Source organism: Mesitornis unicolor, unplaced genomic scaffold, assembly GCF_000695765.1.
Source record: "Mesitornis unicolor isolate BGI_N332 unplaced genomic scaffold, ASM69576v1 scaffold28410, whole genome shotgun sequence".
NCBI classification, from domain to species: Eukaryota; Metazoa; Chordata; class Aves; order Mesitornithiformes; family Mesitornithidae; genus Mesitornis; species Mesitornis unicolor.
Window position 1 is genome coordinate 59,591 of NW_010156680.1, and position 17,591 is coordinate 77,181.

General features: G+C 37.4%; 1 protein-coding gene across 1 annotated transcript in view; it reads right to left on the minus strand.

Moving 5' to 3' along the window:
• Positions 1-10,564, minus strand: part of BIRC6 (baculoviral IAP repeat containing 6) — a gene marked incomplete at its 3' end in the record, with an annotated part of 69,353 nt that extends 58,789 nt beyond the window's left edge. The window contains exons 1-8 of the mRNA XM_010194080.1: positions 10,388-10,564; positions 7,459-7,596; positions 6,916-7,109; positions 4,928-5,039; positions 3,557-3,639; positions 2,078-2,300; positions 1,817-1,977; positions 722-780 (exon numbers count right to left, since the gene is read on the minus strand). Of these exons, the coding sequence (XP_010192382.1) occupies positions 722-780; positions 1,817-1,977; positions 2,078-2,300; positions 3,557-3,639; positions 4,928-5,039; positions 6,916-6,989 (712 nt within the window). The remainder of the gene's footprint in view (positions 1-721; positions 781-1,816; positions 1,978-2,077; positions 2,301-3,556; positions 3,640-4,927; positions 5,040-6,915; positions 7,110-7,458; positions 7,597-10,387) is intronic.
• Between the last annotated feature and the right edge of the window lie 7,027 nt (positions 10,565-17,591).

Below are 17,591 nucleotides of genomic sequence, written 5' to 3' on the forward strand. Positions count from 1 at the left end.
AGTTCAACTAAGTAATGCAAAGATATAAAAGATGACAAAGGACATCGTACAAACCCAGATGGTTTGAGAGGTGGCTTAAGCAAACATAAGAGACCACCATCTTTGCTAATATGATGGTTGCAAAAAGTCCTTTTTACAACTCAAGTCCATTTTCTTGTGCGTATGCACATGTTCTTCTCCCTCCACTTCCTGACCCTTACTCAAAGACGTAAACTGGATTATGGAAAATAAACATAATCCTTTCTCCCAAAATTTCTGATTCAACCTCTAACAAAGTAGCACTGCTCTGCTTTCATATGAAATCTGTATTCAGGAAAAGAAACATTCTATCAAAGTGCATACCCACAGGGAAAAAAATCAAGATACAAGAACCCTCTGGCAATCCCCTGAATTTACAGGGTTTTGTACAGCTGCGATTTGTTCCCATTCTAAGTAAGTTCTTTTGACTTGGTTTGTGTGTTTTACTGACAGCAAGATAAGCAATGCTTGTAGTCAAATAAGACACTCATTAACCAAGTAGAGTTTTTCTTTTCTCCTGTATGTAATCTCTCCACCACACAGTGACTTAAATACCAGCACTGCTTTCAAGGTCAGTCTTTCTTCTTTTTTCTAATAGAGTAAATATAATATCATTGGTTTTGACAGGACTTTTTCAAAGGCCTCAGAAGAACCATCTCCCTCCTGACCTCTAAACTATTACACGCATCAAATATAAACCTACCTGTCACAGATTCCGATCTGGAATGCTCTTCACTGTCTGAATCCTCCAGTAGGTCATCACTGAAAAAAATAATGCACAAATTACTCCATGTACACTGTAGCTGGATTCTTAATTAAATTTTTAAAATTAGTAAAAAATACAATACAGGTATTATAACCTGGCATGTCTTAGTCAGCACTGTACATCTATTGATGAGTTGGACACTGACACTAACAATATAGATTTTTTTCCTCCTCTGTCATCAAACTAGTAGAGAGCAGCTTTCTGTTTGCCTTATTCTACTATTGTATTCTCAACAATTCAGACATAAATTGAATTAAAATGAAAGGCAGTTCTCAGGAATCTTTCCAAGAAAAAGAAAGCTAAACAAAGCTTCTAAAAACTGATGACACCTTCTTCAAAGTACCTCAAAATAGCCTCCGAAAGGTGGACCTGCCAGAGTTGTCTTCCTGTCTGAACCTGAGTTCTCCCAATAGTTATTCACTCTTTTGCTAGAGTTTTGGTAACATGAGAAAAGAGTAATAGACTGTATGAAGCATAAATGAAAGAATAGTGCTTTTTCCTCACATGATGCTTTCTAAGTCCCGGCATACCCTCTAGCTTATCTAAGAGATTGCAGCAGGACCGTAGAATTCTTTAGAGTCTGTATGCGTGCGTTAAAGGTACAAAATGAAAGTAATTCTTAGAACATCCACATAACTTAGTTCCAGAATGATATAACCAGAAATTACGGAGAACCAATCAGAGAAAAGCACATTCCAGAAGTCCACAAGTAGCCTTTACTTTCAAAATCTGAAATGCGAAATCCATAACTAAAAATGAAAAGCTGTTCCTAAACTTAAATTCCTTTCTCTTTTTTTTTGGTCTCTAGAACATAAGCACAGGGTAGCAATGAGATTTAGTAGCTGTCTGTTAGTGGAGTCAGGAAGTTAGATTGTTTTTTAAGTGTTGAATTGTGTACAGATACACACTGATTAAGAAAATTATCTCAATTAAAAAAAATTGTACCAATCTTATGTTTCACAGAGCATCACTTAACTAAATTACCACTTATACAGCAGCACTTCATATTTTTAGTTTTGTAGATTGGCATACCTGTCTCCTTCTAATTTTGGTATATCTGAGCAGCTAGATGAATCCTCTAGCCATGCTAGCGTTGGTCTCCTTGAGTCAACCCCTGAGCTCTGTTCTCCTGATAACATAAGTTGCTGCACAATAGCTGGATCATATGCATTGATCTCAAATTTCAAGTGGACCTGAGAAATAATAACAAAAAACAGAAGAGGTCTTTGATTTAAATCGAGATATGCTTAATCAGTAATTAGTTAATAAAAACTTGTTGTTCATATTGTATACCTTCATAAGTTTGGAAACATCCCATATGCAGATCTTTCCTCGTTTTGTTGCAGCAGCTAGAAAGTGAGGGCAACTTCCAGATCCAAAGCATGCTATTCTGTCAGTGCCATCTGCGCAGGGAAACTGGGCTGGACTTGTTGCCAGTGTGACTGAAAGAGGTACATTCTGAGTGTGCTCACCCTTGACAAACGGGCAGTTTGGGGAATGTCTCTCATGTTCAGACCTTTTCATATTAAAAAAAAAGCAAACATTGATTTCTTACTGTGAAAATTCTACAGACCATATACAAACTCAGCCCTTGAAGTGAAGCCAAAACTGAACTGTTTGAACTGCACTGCAGTCAGTCATACAAGAGACTTCTGAAGTTACAACTACAGCTTTCCCTGCAGCTTCTCAATAGCAAACTGTATTAAAGCCTTTGATCATTTAACATTCAGATTCAAATGGAGGAATCTACACACAGTGGTCTTACTATAATTAGTCCATTTAAAAAAAAAAACCTGTTCTGTAGGCAGTAGCCCATCGTATTCCTATGAAGAAAAGCACAGATTAAATTCTACAGAACATACATTAGAACTCCAATGTTATGAGATATTACTACAAGTAACCTCAATAAAATGAAGTAATGTTCTGTCTTTAGTTCTACATCCACAATTACAAAAATCAAAATTAAAACAGTCCTGAATGACACACTGACCAAGAAGCATGAAAAACCCTTCTTATCTCAATATATACATAAGGCAGAGACATAGCAAAGAGCAATTACACTACTACAAAACGTCTGGAAACTCACAAGGGAAAGGAGGAGACAAGGACTATGAAGATAATATTATCTAATAATGATAGACAATATGAAGATATCTAATATGAAGTTAACATTATTATAATAAAATTATTTCCTTACAAAGTTAAGTTTTCAGTAAGTCAGGAATCTGATGTGTTCAAATAACAACTAAAAATTACTAAATAATCAAGTAAAAAATTACATTAGGAACTCTTTTAAAATCAATATAAGATCCTGCATTTCTGTCACTACGCACAATTTTAAGTGATTCAGGAAACTAGTAATGGATCTTGCAATTTCACATAAAAGGAAAATATGCACTGCATGGTCATTGCAATTTAAGATCTTAGAGATGTGTTCTAGTCACAATCATAGAGAAGATTGAGTTTAGATCTCTGCAAAGAAATGCTGGCTGCCATCTTTGCCATGGAATAATTTGAAATCAAGTGGCAAATCAGAATTAAGAAATAAAATGAGCTACAATTTTTTGGGTTTAGTATTATATATAAATTTGACACAGTGCAGGGAATTATTTTGTGGTTTGTCTTATCAAATCATTCTGGAAATCCACACTTCTCAGTGACAGTCCCTAAACAACCCGAAATCCCATCAAGATAATGGTGATCTTTCTCCTCCCAAGATTTCCAACCTCTTCAGTACAAAGTTAAGTCTACTTCAAACATCATTAAACTTACCAGGGTTCATCTGTGGGCTCCCAGCACACCAAACACACACTACAGGTAAAGCACATAGCTCTGTCATCTCCTGATGAAGCAGGCTATAAAAATGAGAAGAAGCACTTGAAATTTATATAGCTATGTGTATGAAACACTTTAACCAGGTGATCAAGTCCTCTCCTTTTTCCAGTGGCACTGCAAAGCACCACATCAAGCGTACAAAAGACCACAAATTACATACTATAAAGTGGTAGTATTAAAAAAAAAAAGGATACACCACATTACTACAGAAGAAATTCAGAACGAACACCAGTGCAAGCCACTGGATAAAAACCATAAAGACATAGAACAGAACTCAGCATCACTGCTAAGACTTTTTTTCCTTTGGGAAAAAGTTCACAAGGTTAAAAAAATTTAGAACCTCGGTAGAATAACTGTACATCTGCATGTTTGGAAAAAACACAGGTTAAACAAGTATTTCCTATTATGCCTTCAATCTGCTGGAATATAAAGCATTCTCTATCACTTCTCTCCAAAGAGCAGTTGTTACCAGATGAAGTGACAAGAAAAAGAATGGAAATTTCTGTTTTCTTAAAACTTAGCATTTTCATGACCACATTTCCAGTCGCTGAGACATGCTTGGAAATATGCAGGTGCATTTCTCCTCCTGAACAAGCTTAAGAAATCCTCCAAAAACACTATCCACTTGCACCCATCAGTCTTTGCAGTTGACACGAGGCAGACAACATCGATGTCAAATGCCGTGCACTGCCTAGCCATCGTTACCTAAATCCATACCATAAATATTTTTTACAGTATAAATAATTTCAAAAAATGAAAAATGGAAATAAACAAAAGTAGTGGAATAAAATGTTGAGGTTGTACTCATTCACTAAGCTTACTAATTCAGTAATGTGGATCGAGGACCACTGTTTGTTACAATACAGTTCAAATCCCACTAGGCAAGTATGGTTATAAAACTCCAATGTCAAGCTTATTGCTTTTTTTGCTTTACTTATAAAGAGGATATTTACTCAACAATCTAATAAGGAGAGAGACTCTGTAAGAATCAACTTCATCTTTATTATTGATTTTAACTCAGATAAATCTGATACTTAGAAGTGTTTTATATGCTGAAGTTCAGAACAGTATTTTCTGTGATCTGTACAAAAAAAAGTAACCTCAAGGCATGAAAAAACCCTGAAACTTAAAACCAGAAAAGAGCTGAATGACAAAATTTTTGCATTATGGTCTTTGCATCACTGAAGGAATGCATTTTAAAAAAACAAAACAAAACAAACTACTACAACCAACAAAAATACTTTTTCCCCCCTACTCCCCAAACCTTCACCTAGTGAACAAATACTAAGAACAACTAAACCTTTTTACCTGGTGATAGAACCCAGCTTGAGCCATAGGATCTGGCTGTGCCCACCTATAGCCCACATGAGGCCATGAAGTGAATGTCTCCCGTCTGTTAGCCTCACTATACATCAAAGACCTAGAAAGGTGAAAAATTTTACATTACCCAAAACTGCCACTTAGAATAAAAAGTTGAGACATTTTCAATGTTTCAGTAACCATTACAAATACCACAGATAGTTGCAGACAACTTAAAATTATCAACTATTACAGAAATGTTACAAAATTCTCTTACTTGGGTGCCTAAAGCACAGCTTCAGCAAAAGACCAAAAGCAGTAAGACAACCAACAGGCCCTAAAAGCAAGATTAATAAAATAAGCTTCCTGGTAGCCTGTTTGGTCTAACTGCAGAAAAGCATCATATATTCAAAGCTACTCTGAATTTAGGGAAAATGCACAGTCTAGCCCAACAAAACTGTTAGAGAGTTGGGTTTTTTTAACATGACAACTACTGCAAAAGTTGGGGTTTATTAGTTGAACAGATACATATTTGCTTATTTAAAAATACTCCAAAGCAATATTTTAGGGTTAACTGAATACCTGGTACAAAACCCTCGACATTTGTCACTCACTGCATAAATGCTTGAAAACTACAAACTACCGAGTCACAAAATAGGAACTCCTCCGCAACTCAACATCTACAGAGAAAAGAAGCTTCTCTCTTTTCCACATTCACTCAGTGTCTTATCTGAAAGATTATGCAAGGAACAGCTACCAGCTTTTTTTTTTCCTTGACAGAAGTTTGTTCTCCAGTATCATCCCAAGAATTAGTGCTGCTAGACAGGAAAGTGCCTAACTTCTTGTTCCTGCCCCTGAGTTTCAGGAGCTTTTTGCTGTCTTACAAGAGTACGAATAAATTCAGCTTTTCCTACTAAGGAAAAACTATTCTTGCAACACCACATAAGGGTTGTCTTAACCTGACATTATACAATCTGATGAGACAGATCTCAGAGAGCTCTAACCAAAAATACAATATGGCGAGGTACAGGCAGAGCTGGAGGGTTGGGGAGGGGAGGTAAAGAGATAAAATCAATTTTATTAAATTATTTGAGCTGTAACAAATGATAATACACTTGCAAAATAGTGTTTGTATAGAAACTTACAAGAAGGAATTGATGTATAGACTTAGAAGATTTATCTAGTATTTTAACTAGTCTTGGCTTATGAAGGTTAAAAGGTTGCTCACTTGTGTACACACTTTCTGACCCCAAACACATAGCAGGTGAGAAGCAGGTTCAGAAGTGTATATATGAGTGTGTGTGTGTAGATAAATATATATATATATATATATCTCGCAAAGGTAACAATTTCCTAAACTTCTAAAAAACAAAACATAGGCATAACTCTTTCTTGGGTGAAGGAAAGGGAATCAATTTAACGATACATCATTGTATGCATGCTCTGTCTTGGGTAGACAAATGAGTGTTCACACTCAAGAGGGGCATACTTGCTCTTGAAGTTACACAGTTGCTGAACATCTCGACATTGCAGTCTCAGTAAGGTTTCAGTATTAGTTTGAGTAAAGTCAGTAACTGCAGTAACTAGTCATACACACTTGACTGTTCAGATAAAACTCACCATCAGACATGATGAAGAGAAAAGCCTAGGTGAACATATCACATTAACGTGTTACAATACCATCAGGAGACCTATATTTAGGACTGTAATTGTTACCTTTCTGAAAGTATATGTTGGGATTAAGAGGAAAGTGAATTCAATTTGTCTGACACTGAAGTCAGAATCCAAACAAACAGTCTTGTGGCATCCATAAAGGTTTCTCTAAGTTCAGTAATACATACAGTGCACTGTGCACTGAACAGTTAATTAGCAGTTTGTGTAAGAGCGAGAAAGTACAGGACAGGACTAATTCCTTCAGCAAATAAATTAAGTCATTTAAGAGCTTACTCTGATATACCTAAGGGATCAAATTCATCACTTATTTTGTCTTAATATACCTGTCCACAGATCGACCAGGTCCCACACCAAGTTCTGGCCGTGCGCTAGGTAAGAGGTAAGATAACCTATCCATCACAGAGGATGCTACAGGTAAGGCAGCAATATTTTGATTTATCTTCTTGAGTTCATTTACAATGGCACTGGCGACAGACTTCAAAACATGATGAGGAAGGTGGAACGTAACCGTTGCCCACTAAATTAAGAAAAAAAGAAGTGTCTAGTTCAGATTTTGAAGTTTTAACATCTAAACAACAAAGTGTGAAAAGCAAAACCAAACACACACATAAACAACATGGACATAATGCAAGGAAAGTTAATAACTTCAGATTTAAGCTTAGTTGGGTTTATCAGCAATAAAATAACCTTGTTTGTTCTAACAACTGAAATTTCACACAGAGGAACTTAGAAACACATCATACATTCTGTCCTCTTCAAACAAAATCCACCACACACTGGTGAAGCATTTTGCATGCTTCAGTAATGGTAGCCAAGCAAATCAGACTTGGAAATCCATGTTAGACAGTACAGAGACAAATTCTTACCTTTGCAACTTTATGATTTGCTGCTGTTTCATGTGAGGTATTTTTTAAACCATCCTTCAGTTGGGTGATGAATAAGTCATATCCCTCTGTGCTAGAAACATCGACTTTTTCTATGCAAGCAGACAAGAGCTGCTGAGCCTAAAATGCAGATGTGCAATAAAAGTTAGCATCCATGTTGAGTAACTACAGACAGGAATTATGCCTGTTTCATTACACTGGGAGATGTAATTTGTCTTATCCTACTTTATATATATTTTATCAGCATAATTCCCATAAAAGACCCAAAGTTGACTAAGCAGTTCCAAATTTTACTCTGTAGGCTCATCGATGGATAACTCCAGCAACAGTGACAGTAATTACTACAAGTTCACTCAAGGGCAACATTACTAAACGCTAAACAAGTCAGTCATTAATTAAAAAAGAACATATATTAAAACAAAGCAAAACGGAGACATCTATTGCCCAATGTTTTTCACTTCAAAAAAATTCATTCAGCTTTAGGAACAAAAAGTGAGAACAACAAAGTCTTGACAGTTTGCTGAGCAGCTTTGTATCTTCAAAAAAGTAGACGATAATGGGAAAAACAATGTTAGAAAAAAATCAGAGATAAATTACTTACAATGCTAGTATAATGAAACTGAAAAATGAGGCAGACAAAACCAAGCTAGTTTAGAATCCAGATATTCTTAAAACCTACAAAAGAACACTACAAACATCCATTTATAGACTTTCTTCCTTTCAATTCCCATCTGTTTCTAGCTTGTCCCTCTACTAACTTCACGTCAACAGGTACGATTTAAAAGGTATGCTTTATGTGCAAAGCACGGAGTAGTCTATACCTGTTGTCAGGTGGGCTAACATCTGAAAAATGTATGAAATCTTTCAGGTTACTAACTCAGGGAGACAGAAATAAGGCAAATCTTAGCTAAGGCTGTGACTGTTTCTCATATTTCAATAAAAAGACAATTACAATTTTTGTGGCATCTTTTGCTTCCCAAGTCTCTTGCAGGTGACAGAGAACAACAATCTGATTCGTGGAAGTTTATACATTCACAGTGTTCTACAGGGACGTAAAAACAGCACAGAGGCTGCATCCTAACTTGTCAGTGTTCCTGATCAGAAATGCATAAAGATGCACTGCATTACCAGCAGATCAATCATATAAAAAGACTACTTAAATTAAGTGCAAAAATTCGCAGAGAACTTCTAGCAACTAACAAAAAAAAAAAAATAAAGGCTCTTGCTTGGATAAAGGTTCTTGACCTTCCTATGATGAGAAAGGTGGACCTGACACATTTGCATGACATTTGCTTAATATTTAATAACATATTCTAAGGTTTGGGTACTTCCTCTTTAAATATAAAGGTACGAACTGAAGACTGCTGATGTTTATCCTCCCACCTCACTGATTTGGCCATGAACTCTAGAAATCTGTGCCTACTCAACTAGAATTTTTTTTTAATTTTTTTTTTTACAGGAAGGACATTTACAAAGAAGAATTCTCTCTTTAACCTTGAAATAACGGTCCGTAAACTCTTTAGAGCCAAAGAATTTTTAGTTAAAACTGACACAGACTTATAGGTTGTACTGAACCATGTGAGACTGCAAACCAGTGACACCAAAACCTACAAAAGGAAATGCTGACCTCTGTCAATCTCTTCACACTCAGTCAGATGCCCCAAGATTCTGCAGTTACCCATACAGGGTGTAAAAAAAGATGCCAGTGGCAGCAAGCCCGAGAAACCTGGAAAGCTCTCTTCAGAGACCGCTATGAAGCAACATTTTATTGCCGTTTCTTCTACTCTAAGCCAAGTAGTTAAAAACCTCACATATAAAACCCATTCTTGGTTCATAATAAGCACCTATTATTCAATAGTACAAGAGCACAAATATTTTAAATCAATCTCAGATAAATTTTTTGGTTCGTCATTCAATATAAATTTCTTTCCCATAGAGATGAGTGGGAAGTGCTCTCCTCAGAGTGCTTTATTCAGAATCTGGATCTAGTAGTCCAGTTTTGTTTATTGTAAGCACTGTGCTAAATGTTACCATTGGCAGATGCCCTATGCTTTTCCCAAACAAAGCCTTAATCTCACTTGTAATTAAAACTGTATAGATTTATTTTTCCAGGTCTATTACTTCATGACCACTACAACAGTGAATGAGCAACGCTACTTTCCCCAATATCCAGTGCCTTAGATCAGAAGCAGTTGCTAGCTATCTTGTATTAGGCAACAACTGAAAATAAGAATGTGCATGTCACCTCACCTCAGAAGTGCTATGCTACCTGAAAGAAAATCAATGCAATAAAATCTTAAGTACTACACTCTAAGCAAAAATGTATACATTAGATTCCCTTAAAGTGATACTAAACACCTGGTTCTATTGTCTCAAACCAGGAGGAACTGCATTACAGCTGTGATAGTCCAAACATAAAAAGGTAGCCAGGTTTGCAGGCAAAAAATTATTTCATTAGGCCAACTGATCTAGCTAGAAAAGTTAGATTCCACCATTAAATCTTCACATGCAGCAACATCATATTAGCTGACTTTGTCTTTTTTTTTTTCCTGAAAGCCTAAACCAAGAAAAATCAAGGATGCCTAGCAGCCCAGACTGACTTTTCCAGAAGTCCATACAGATGCCATACATAAACACTGACAAAGTTCTGGAAATGAGTCCTTACTTGTGGTCACTAAAAAGTTCTTTTGTCTGAAATAACGTGCTCTTGATGAGGAAAGATCTTACTTGTTTGAGATATGGATAACTGCAAAAAGCTATTGCCCTATGATAGCCAATAACAAAGAAACTTTTCCATTACATTCTGTTAATATCACACTGGAAACTCAGAGTCAAACGTCTGGTTTCAGTATTTCCGGCAAGTTATTTACATACCCTCTGTTGGGTTTTTTTTGTCCTCTCCACATCTTACCTCTGTAACTGGCAATTCAAGCTGAACCACGTCATCTTGTTTTGAAACAGGCGTTTGCAGAGCTGTGTCTAACAGTAAGATGCCATTGAGATCTTTCCTACATCCTACTGCATAATCGTCCACAAAGATCACTTTATCCACAGCTGAAATATACTGACATTTCACCCGTCCACCTGGTTTAGCTATAAAGGGAAAGACAAAAAGCAAGATCTGATTAGAAAACACCTTTTATAAAAGACCTTTAATATCTGTTCCAGAAAATAATGTTAAACTTCAGCAAAAATCTTTTTTTCTTGAGATGGCAAAAACCTGTTACAACTTTCAGCAAACTTTCATATTTCCTACATTAACACCACACACAATCAAAATCTATAAATCCCATCCACAACTACAACCATTTTATTCATACAATGGAAGCCAATACTCTAGGCCTGTTGCTACCAGGAGGCCTAAAATAGTATTTTCAAGCCTAATGTAAATACCTGATGTACTTGATGTTAGCTGACAATCAATGATAACAATTACATTGTACAAATCAGTATGAAAATTCAGACAAAACTGCTAAACTACCATTAAGGCCAATTACCACCATTTCATCAAGCAAAGCAATTCTCAAACTTCTGAAAACCAAGTACAGCATTTAACATGTGCCAATGCTACACATGTTCCTTGAGACACTAAGGTCACTTATTTCTGCTCAGCACTGCACACATGATGGCAGTAACCGGTTAGAGAAGTTTGGTGGGGGTGAAGGAAGGCTGCCAGCAGATAAATAAGGAAAGGCTGTGACAACGGATATTATCCCCAGAAACATTTGATGCTATTTGACATTATTACATGTCTAAGGCTGGACGGAATGTAAAATTAAATCCATCTAATATGGCATGAGTGGAGAAGGCAAATTGCTCTAATTCACAGAAGGTGTAAGCTGCTGGTACAGGAGACTGTATGGATGTTATAAGTATATGGACACATCATGCAAAGGGCAAAGCTGAAGTCGCTGGACTGGCAACATAGATCTCTTCTTGTTGCACAGGAACAGGAGCTTCATTAAGTTTTGCAACAATCAAGTTCTGCCTTCGTTTTCCTCTTTCCTCAGACACTGGATACTATTTTTATTATGAATAATTAAAAATCACCATTTAGGTAGCTTGCATCCATATAAAGACAGTTACATAATTCTGTCGTCTTCACACTTTGATAGAGATAAATGGAAATTAAAACTTCTCCAAATGTAGGGCACATCAAACCAACCACACTGCATTTATGGTATCCTCTCTCCAAAACTCAGGTCAAGAATGGTTGTCAGCTGCCCTTCTCACCAAAATTTTGGAAACAATGACTCATAAACTCTCAAAATATACATACGCCTTTGCCTGCATGAAGTATACAGCAATTGTAATCACTGCTGTAACAGTCAGAAACACTTCAAGAGCCCTGGAATCACTTGATCATTGCAAAGTTCTTAGTGCCAGTTTGATAAAAAAGGGCCCTCTGAATGGCAAATCAACTAGTTTCAGCCTCTATTTTTGTCAATACAACAGGGTTCCTCACACAAGACCTTCTACAGACAACACAGCTGCACGCAAGGAAGTCAGTCATTCTACAGAAAAATAACGGTTTTGACAAAAATTCAAATACAACTTTTAACGTCTTTAAAAGTATTAGTTTCAACAATGCACTGGAAACTATTATGTAAATAAACAGAAAGGTATCTGATGCCATAAATGAGAAACCTCAGTAGATTTACACGGTGTTTGCAGTCTATTCAGTTTGTAGTCTATTCACTGTCTTTAACCTATAACTTCTCTCCTCCTCCTTCCCAGAGGAAAATGGGAAAAGTAACTCACCCTTTCTGGCAGTGCCAACACCATGAATATCTTCTTTCATACTTCCTTTACTTCCTGCCAAGCACAGGAGTATGCTCATGCCCTATGATCAGCAGTTCAGCAGCCTGTAGAAGCCCCAGCCCTTGTGGCTTTCCAGACTGGACCATTCTTATTTTATCATTTCTATAGTGAAGTTAGTGAAATCTCATGTCTGAACAACCAAATGGCTAACTAATATCTTCCACCTAAGTCCAAATTTTGAGAAGTCAATGAAGATTAATAGTGAGGTAGACAACATGCCTGATCAACATAGTATTTCTGCTCGGTGAAGAAACAACCCAAAAAGTTATAACCTCAGCACAAGAAGCACATTGCCTAACAGCTGTGATTCTCACTGTGCTGGCTAATATTTTGGTTGGTTACATTGTCAGAAGGGCTTTGGCCAAACTATCTCTAGAAAGTTATTTCCAGTTCCTGGTTGCATTCTATTCGAACCACATAAAACCAAAGCAAACTGTAGCCTAAGTTAATGGAGCTTCAAGGAAATAATTTCATCGATATTTAGTGTCATTCCAACACCCTGGGAAACACATTCTGCAACTGACTGGTTTACACTTTGAGTAGCCTCCAAACTGTTGGCAAGCTATTTTGCAAACTTAGGAGTTTAATTTTGAAGTTCAGGAAACGCATTTCCAGATGGTTCTACTACTAGTCACAAACTGTATCACAGTTCACATTCAGCTGGCCGTATGATTGAAACTGCATGCTACATTATGGTATGTCATCTATACCAACTTTAGAACTAGCAACCTGAAAACTTTAAGTAAAACTAAATAAACATCAGATTGCAGAACTGAAAAATTTGAGAAAAGGAACATTCCCCCTCCATCTTCTTTGTTTTGAACAATACAGAACAGAAATCAGCAATTTCCTGTGATCGAAATCTGACCTACAGAAATATTACAGAAAACAAACTTGTTTGGAGAATATGCAGCAGTCTAAGCAGCACCTATCGTGCCCTCTTGTCTGCAAGCATTAAGATAAACTAAACTAATTAGAGAATTAGTCTTGTGTTTCATGTATAAGAACGAAAAAGCGTGTCTCCATTTTGATGCTATAGATAGCTCTAGCCTCAAAGCTTTAGAGGTTAAGAGAAAGTGGCTGTCACCTGAATACACATGGCCACCATCATGAAGAGATGTAGATTAATGCCAATATAGTAACACCTTTAGTATTTTTTATAATTGAAAAAAGTTAATTCACCTTGAAAACTGCTAGCCAGGAATGGCACTGAAGCGAAGTCAGTAACTCTCTCGACAGGAAGTTTCCTGCACACAGTGCACTGCAACCATGGGGAGCTAAATGGATCAAGTTTCAGGAGATGAAAAGTCCTGTCTATCGTATTAACTTTGTATCATTAGATTTGAACCTTAAGTTACTCAAAGGCAAAAGAATACAAAAACTCAGGAGAAGGGAATGGTACAACTGTGTGGGTGTGAAGCTTCAGGTTTAGGAGGTACTATCACCCATGGTAATATGCCGTGTGAAAGTCTCCTTCCAGAAACCAGGTTAGCAGACAGCAAAACTATCCTTTCCATCAGAAACAAAAATGCTTCTTCCCAGAAGATCGCTCAGCTACTTCTCACACCTTTTTCACATATATATACACACCTGGAATTAAAAAAAACCTTATCTATCCATTGTCTTCATTTGTTGCGAGACAGGTGCCTCTCCTATTGCTACTATTTTACATAATCATAAAACCAACTGAAAAAATCCAGTTAGCAAACAGAACATCTCATTGTATGCTATCTAAGTACTACAAGTTTGCCATGGCAAGCATATGAGAACACTTGCAGTTTGAAGAAGTTCTACAATACAAACTACAACAAAAAAAACTGTCTTAAAAGTTTAACTTGCTGTCTTAACTTGCTATATATTTGTAGAAAACTATTTTGAGCTAACACTACATAAAATGACAACCATGGATTAGTTGTAAATGGGTAACATTTTCACATGAAAGAGAACAAAACGCAAACCACCGCAAGTCTAGTTTAAAAAGGAGAAAGTTGTCTCTAAATTGTACACCCAATTGTGGCTCCCAAAGAAAACAAAGAGTTATGAACATTTGGGAACACAGTAATGAGAAGATGGTCCATCATTACTGAATTCAGCAGTTCTAGGCTCTCTTGTTTCTGCTCTTCTCCTCACCTACATCTTCAGTGGAGATTTCCAACAGTGCAGTTTTATTATCCAGGTCCAGGTCCAGCCCTTTGTTTGCTCTAGACATCACCTCAGCAAAGTACTCTGCTGCCACCATGAAGACATGGCATGAGTTCCTCCTTTCCCCAAACAAAAGCATTCTCAGACTTGAGGAAAGAATGGAAAGGAAACTATTGGATGAAAACAGGTCCAAGTTGCTATTTTAGATGAATGACGTACATAGGCTTAAACCGGTTATACACAAGCAACATTTTCTCTTTTAGATTTCACTATATACACACACCTCCACCTGGCCCATCACACCTGGAAGAGCAGTCCACAATGACTGAATAAAGCAAAAACACATTCAGAGCTGAAACAGGAAAGAAAATCATAAACATTCTCCGAACAGCAAGAATGGTAAAGGAAGCAGAAATACCCAGTTTAACATCACAAAGTGCCTTCAAACTCCCTTATTAGCCAAAACTGGATTTAGTTAATCAAGAACAAGACATGTGATACACCATTTATCTTTTCCTTTAGCAACAAACAGGACAGAATTGCTTCAGTATCAGTTTCATTATATGACAGCTGGTTTTAATAATTCTTACAGAGTAGGAAAGTGCGTTATCTGGGCCAAAGCATTGGAGACTGCCACATGAATATTAACTAGATGTGTCTGATCAAGCAGCTACTAACAGAAGCTAACATTAACACTTAAAAGGTTTCAGAACATAAACAAAAACCCACTGAGATCAAGGCAGTTCATATCTCAGTAGCTTTGCACGCATAGGGTCCTCCTCTACTCTGCAGGCTTAAACCGAGACTGAACCAGCAGGAAGACACTGGTGAGCTCTTTGTGCCCACGCTTTTTGTGTTGTATCAGATCTCCATGTACCTAACATTACTGTCACCTTGTATGCCGTACAGAACACAATTGCTCACAGAGCTTTAAAATATTATCCCCAAAAATAAATTACAAAAGATTTCACCAGGTATTCTACAATCCTTCCCACAAATTCAGGTAAACTCCAAAAATTTAAGTCCCTGCAAACACCTCACAGAAGACAGTGTCTTCTTCAAAATTTTTCTCAAAGCGCAAACTATGATTTAAAATTTTCAGGAAATTTGTCTTTCACAAATTGCAGACAGGCAGACTACACAGCATCCACCCAGAAGCAGAGACAGGCAAAGAAAACTTCACAGCTCAGCAACAGAAGTTCTCGTTCTTCAAGAGCAAATCCCATCGCAGCATTTCACAACAAAGAACCTTTGCCAAATGAAATTTTACCACCGGTTCCTCTTTCTGTCACTAAAGCAGCCAGAGCATCTGAGTTCACCCAGTACGTATCCCACAGTCTCGGCAACAGGAAGAAACATCTCCAGTTATGGCAATTTTTAAACTCCAAGACTGTTTGGCGGGAAATGGTCCAGCTTTCCCCCTCCCCAAGCCCCAATATTATAAGGGGCTTCCAAAATTTCAAGCTGGGAGAAATAGCAAGTTCTCAAAAGCAGATGAGTGGGCTATAAGACAAGTGAAAAACTGGCTAGAGTGTCATGTGCAAAGTTAGTGCTTAATGATGCAACACCCACCTACCTGGCAGCCAGTTACTAGCAGCATTTAGCAAAGCTTGATAAGGTTCAGTATCTTTATCGATGGCTTGGATGAAGGGACAGGCTGCACCTTTAGCAAGGCTGTGGATGACATCAAATTGGAGGCAACTGATACATTAAATGGCAGGGCTGCCTTTTAAAAGGATCTCAAAAAGTCAGAGAAACGACTACACACCAACCTTCTGAAGTTCAACAAAGACAAATGCAAGGTCTTACAAGTGATATGGAATATAACCCCATGCATCAACAGAAGCTGGGGACCAACTGTGTAGGTGCCAACGCAACAGGAAGAACTTAGCAATCCTGGTGGACAGTCTGAACAAGAGGTAGCAATGCATCCTTGCAGCAACAAACTGCTACACACGGGGGATCAGGTGAAGACCTCAATCTCCTCTACTCAGCAGTTTCGAGCCCACATTCAGAATACCATATCTGGCTTCAGTCCTCCATCTGAAATTCCAGCATGTATGTGTGAGTCCCATGAAGGGGTACTAAGAAAGTCAGAGGGTTGGAGCAAACAACACATGAAGAGAGACTAAGATAACTGGGCTCATTTAGTCTGCAGAAAGAAGGATTTAGGAGGAAATCTAACAGCAGTCTTCTATTACTGCAGCAGCAGTTCAATAGCTGTGTTAGACTGTCAAGTTACTGCCTGCCTTTCTCTCTGGGACATTACTTTTTAGGAAATACAAGACTGAACACAGAAGCAACCATACTGGATCAGAGGAAAATGCACATAACCCCATACTGCGTCCAAGACAGTGGTTTAAACCAAGTGATTAGTGAAGAATGTAAGAAAGGGTATGCATACAATTGCCCTTTCCCGTAACACTCTCAGCCCCTGATAATTTGAGCCAAAAGTTGTTTCTTTTTTAAATAATGAGTGTTCTCTCATCAGTTTGTCCAATGCTGTTGTCATTCCACACCTAGCATGAACCATGCTCTGTAGCCAGGAGCCCCATATTTCACTATTTCCCACAGTTACTTCTTTTGATGCCCTCAGCTCCTGTACTAGAGGAGACAATCAACTCCCAATTCACATTTTTGACACACCCAGAATTTTGCAAACTTTTCTCACTTTCTTGCCTCCCCATTCCCAAACATCCCCATCACCATCTTTTTTCAGGATGAATACTGTCTCACATACATAAGCCATCCCCCATCTTAAGTTTCTAGTTCTGTTACTCTTTTTGAGATGGAAATATCAAAATTGCACACATACAGACATTGAAGTGGACTTACATTCTCAGTTGGGTACTTGACAACTTCTCTAGTAACTGCTTATATGATAACTAGTAAGTGTTTAGCTGGTAGCTAAATATATTTCTAGCACAACTTCAAGATCTCATTCTGGCACTATGAGTCAGTTCAGAGTCCAGTACACCAGCCTCCAACTCCACTAAATTCTTATGAGTACTTAAAATTAAATGCATTCTCACATTCTCCTAATAACTGCTTTTACATAAGAAAGCTGAAGTAGAACAGACTAGATCCATTCATGTTTAAGTTACATTTAAAAGTGACACTACTCTTTAGGATGGCTTTCCACATTCTTTAGA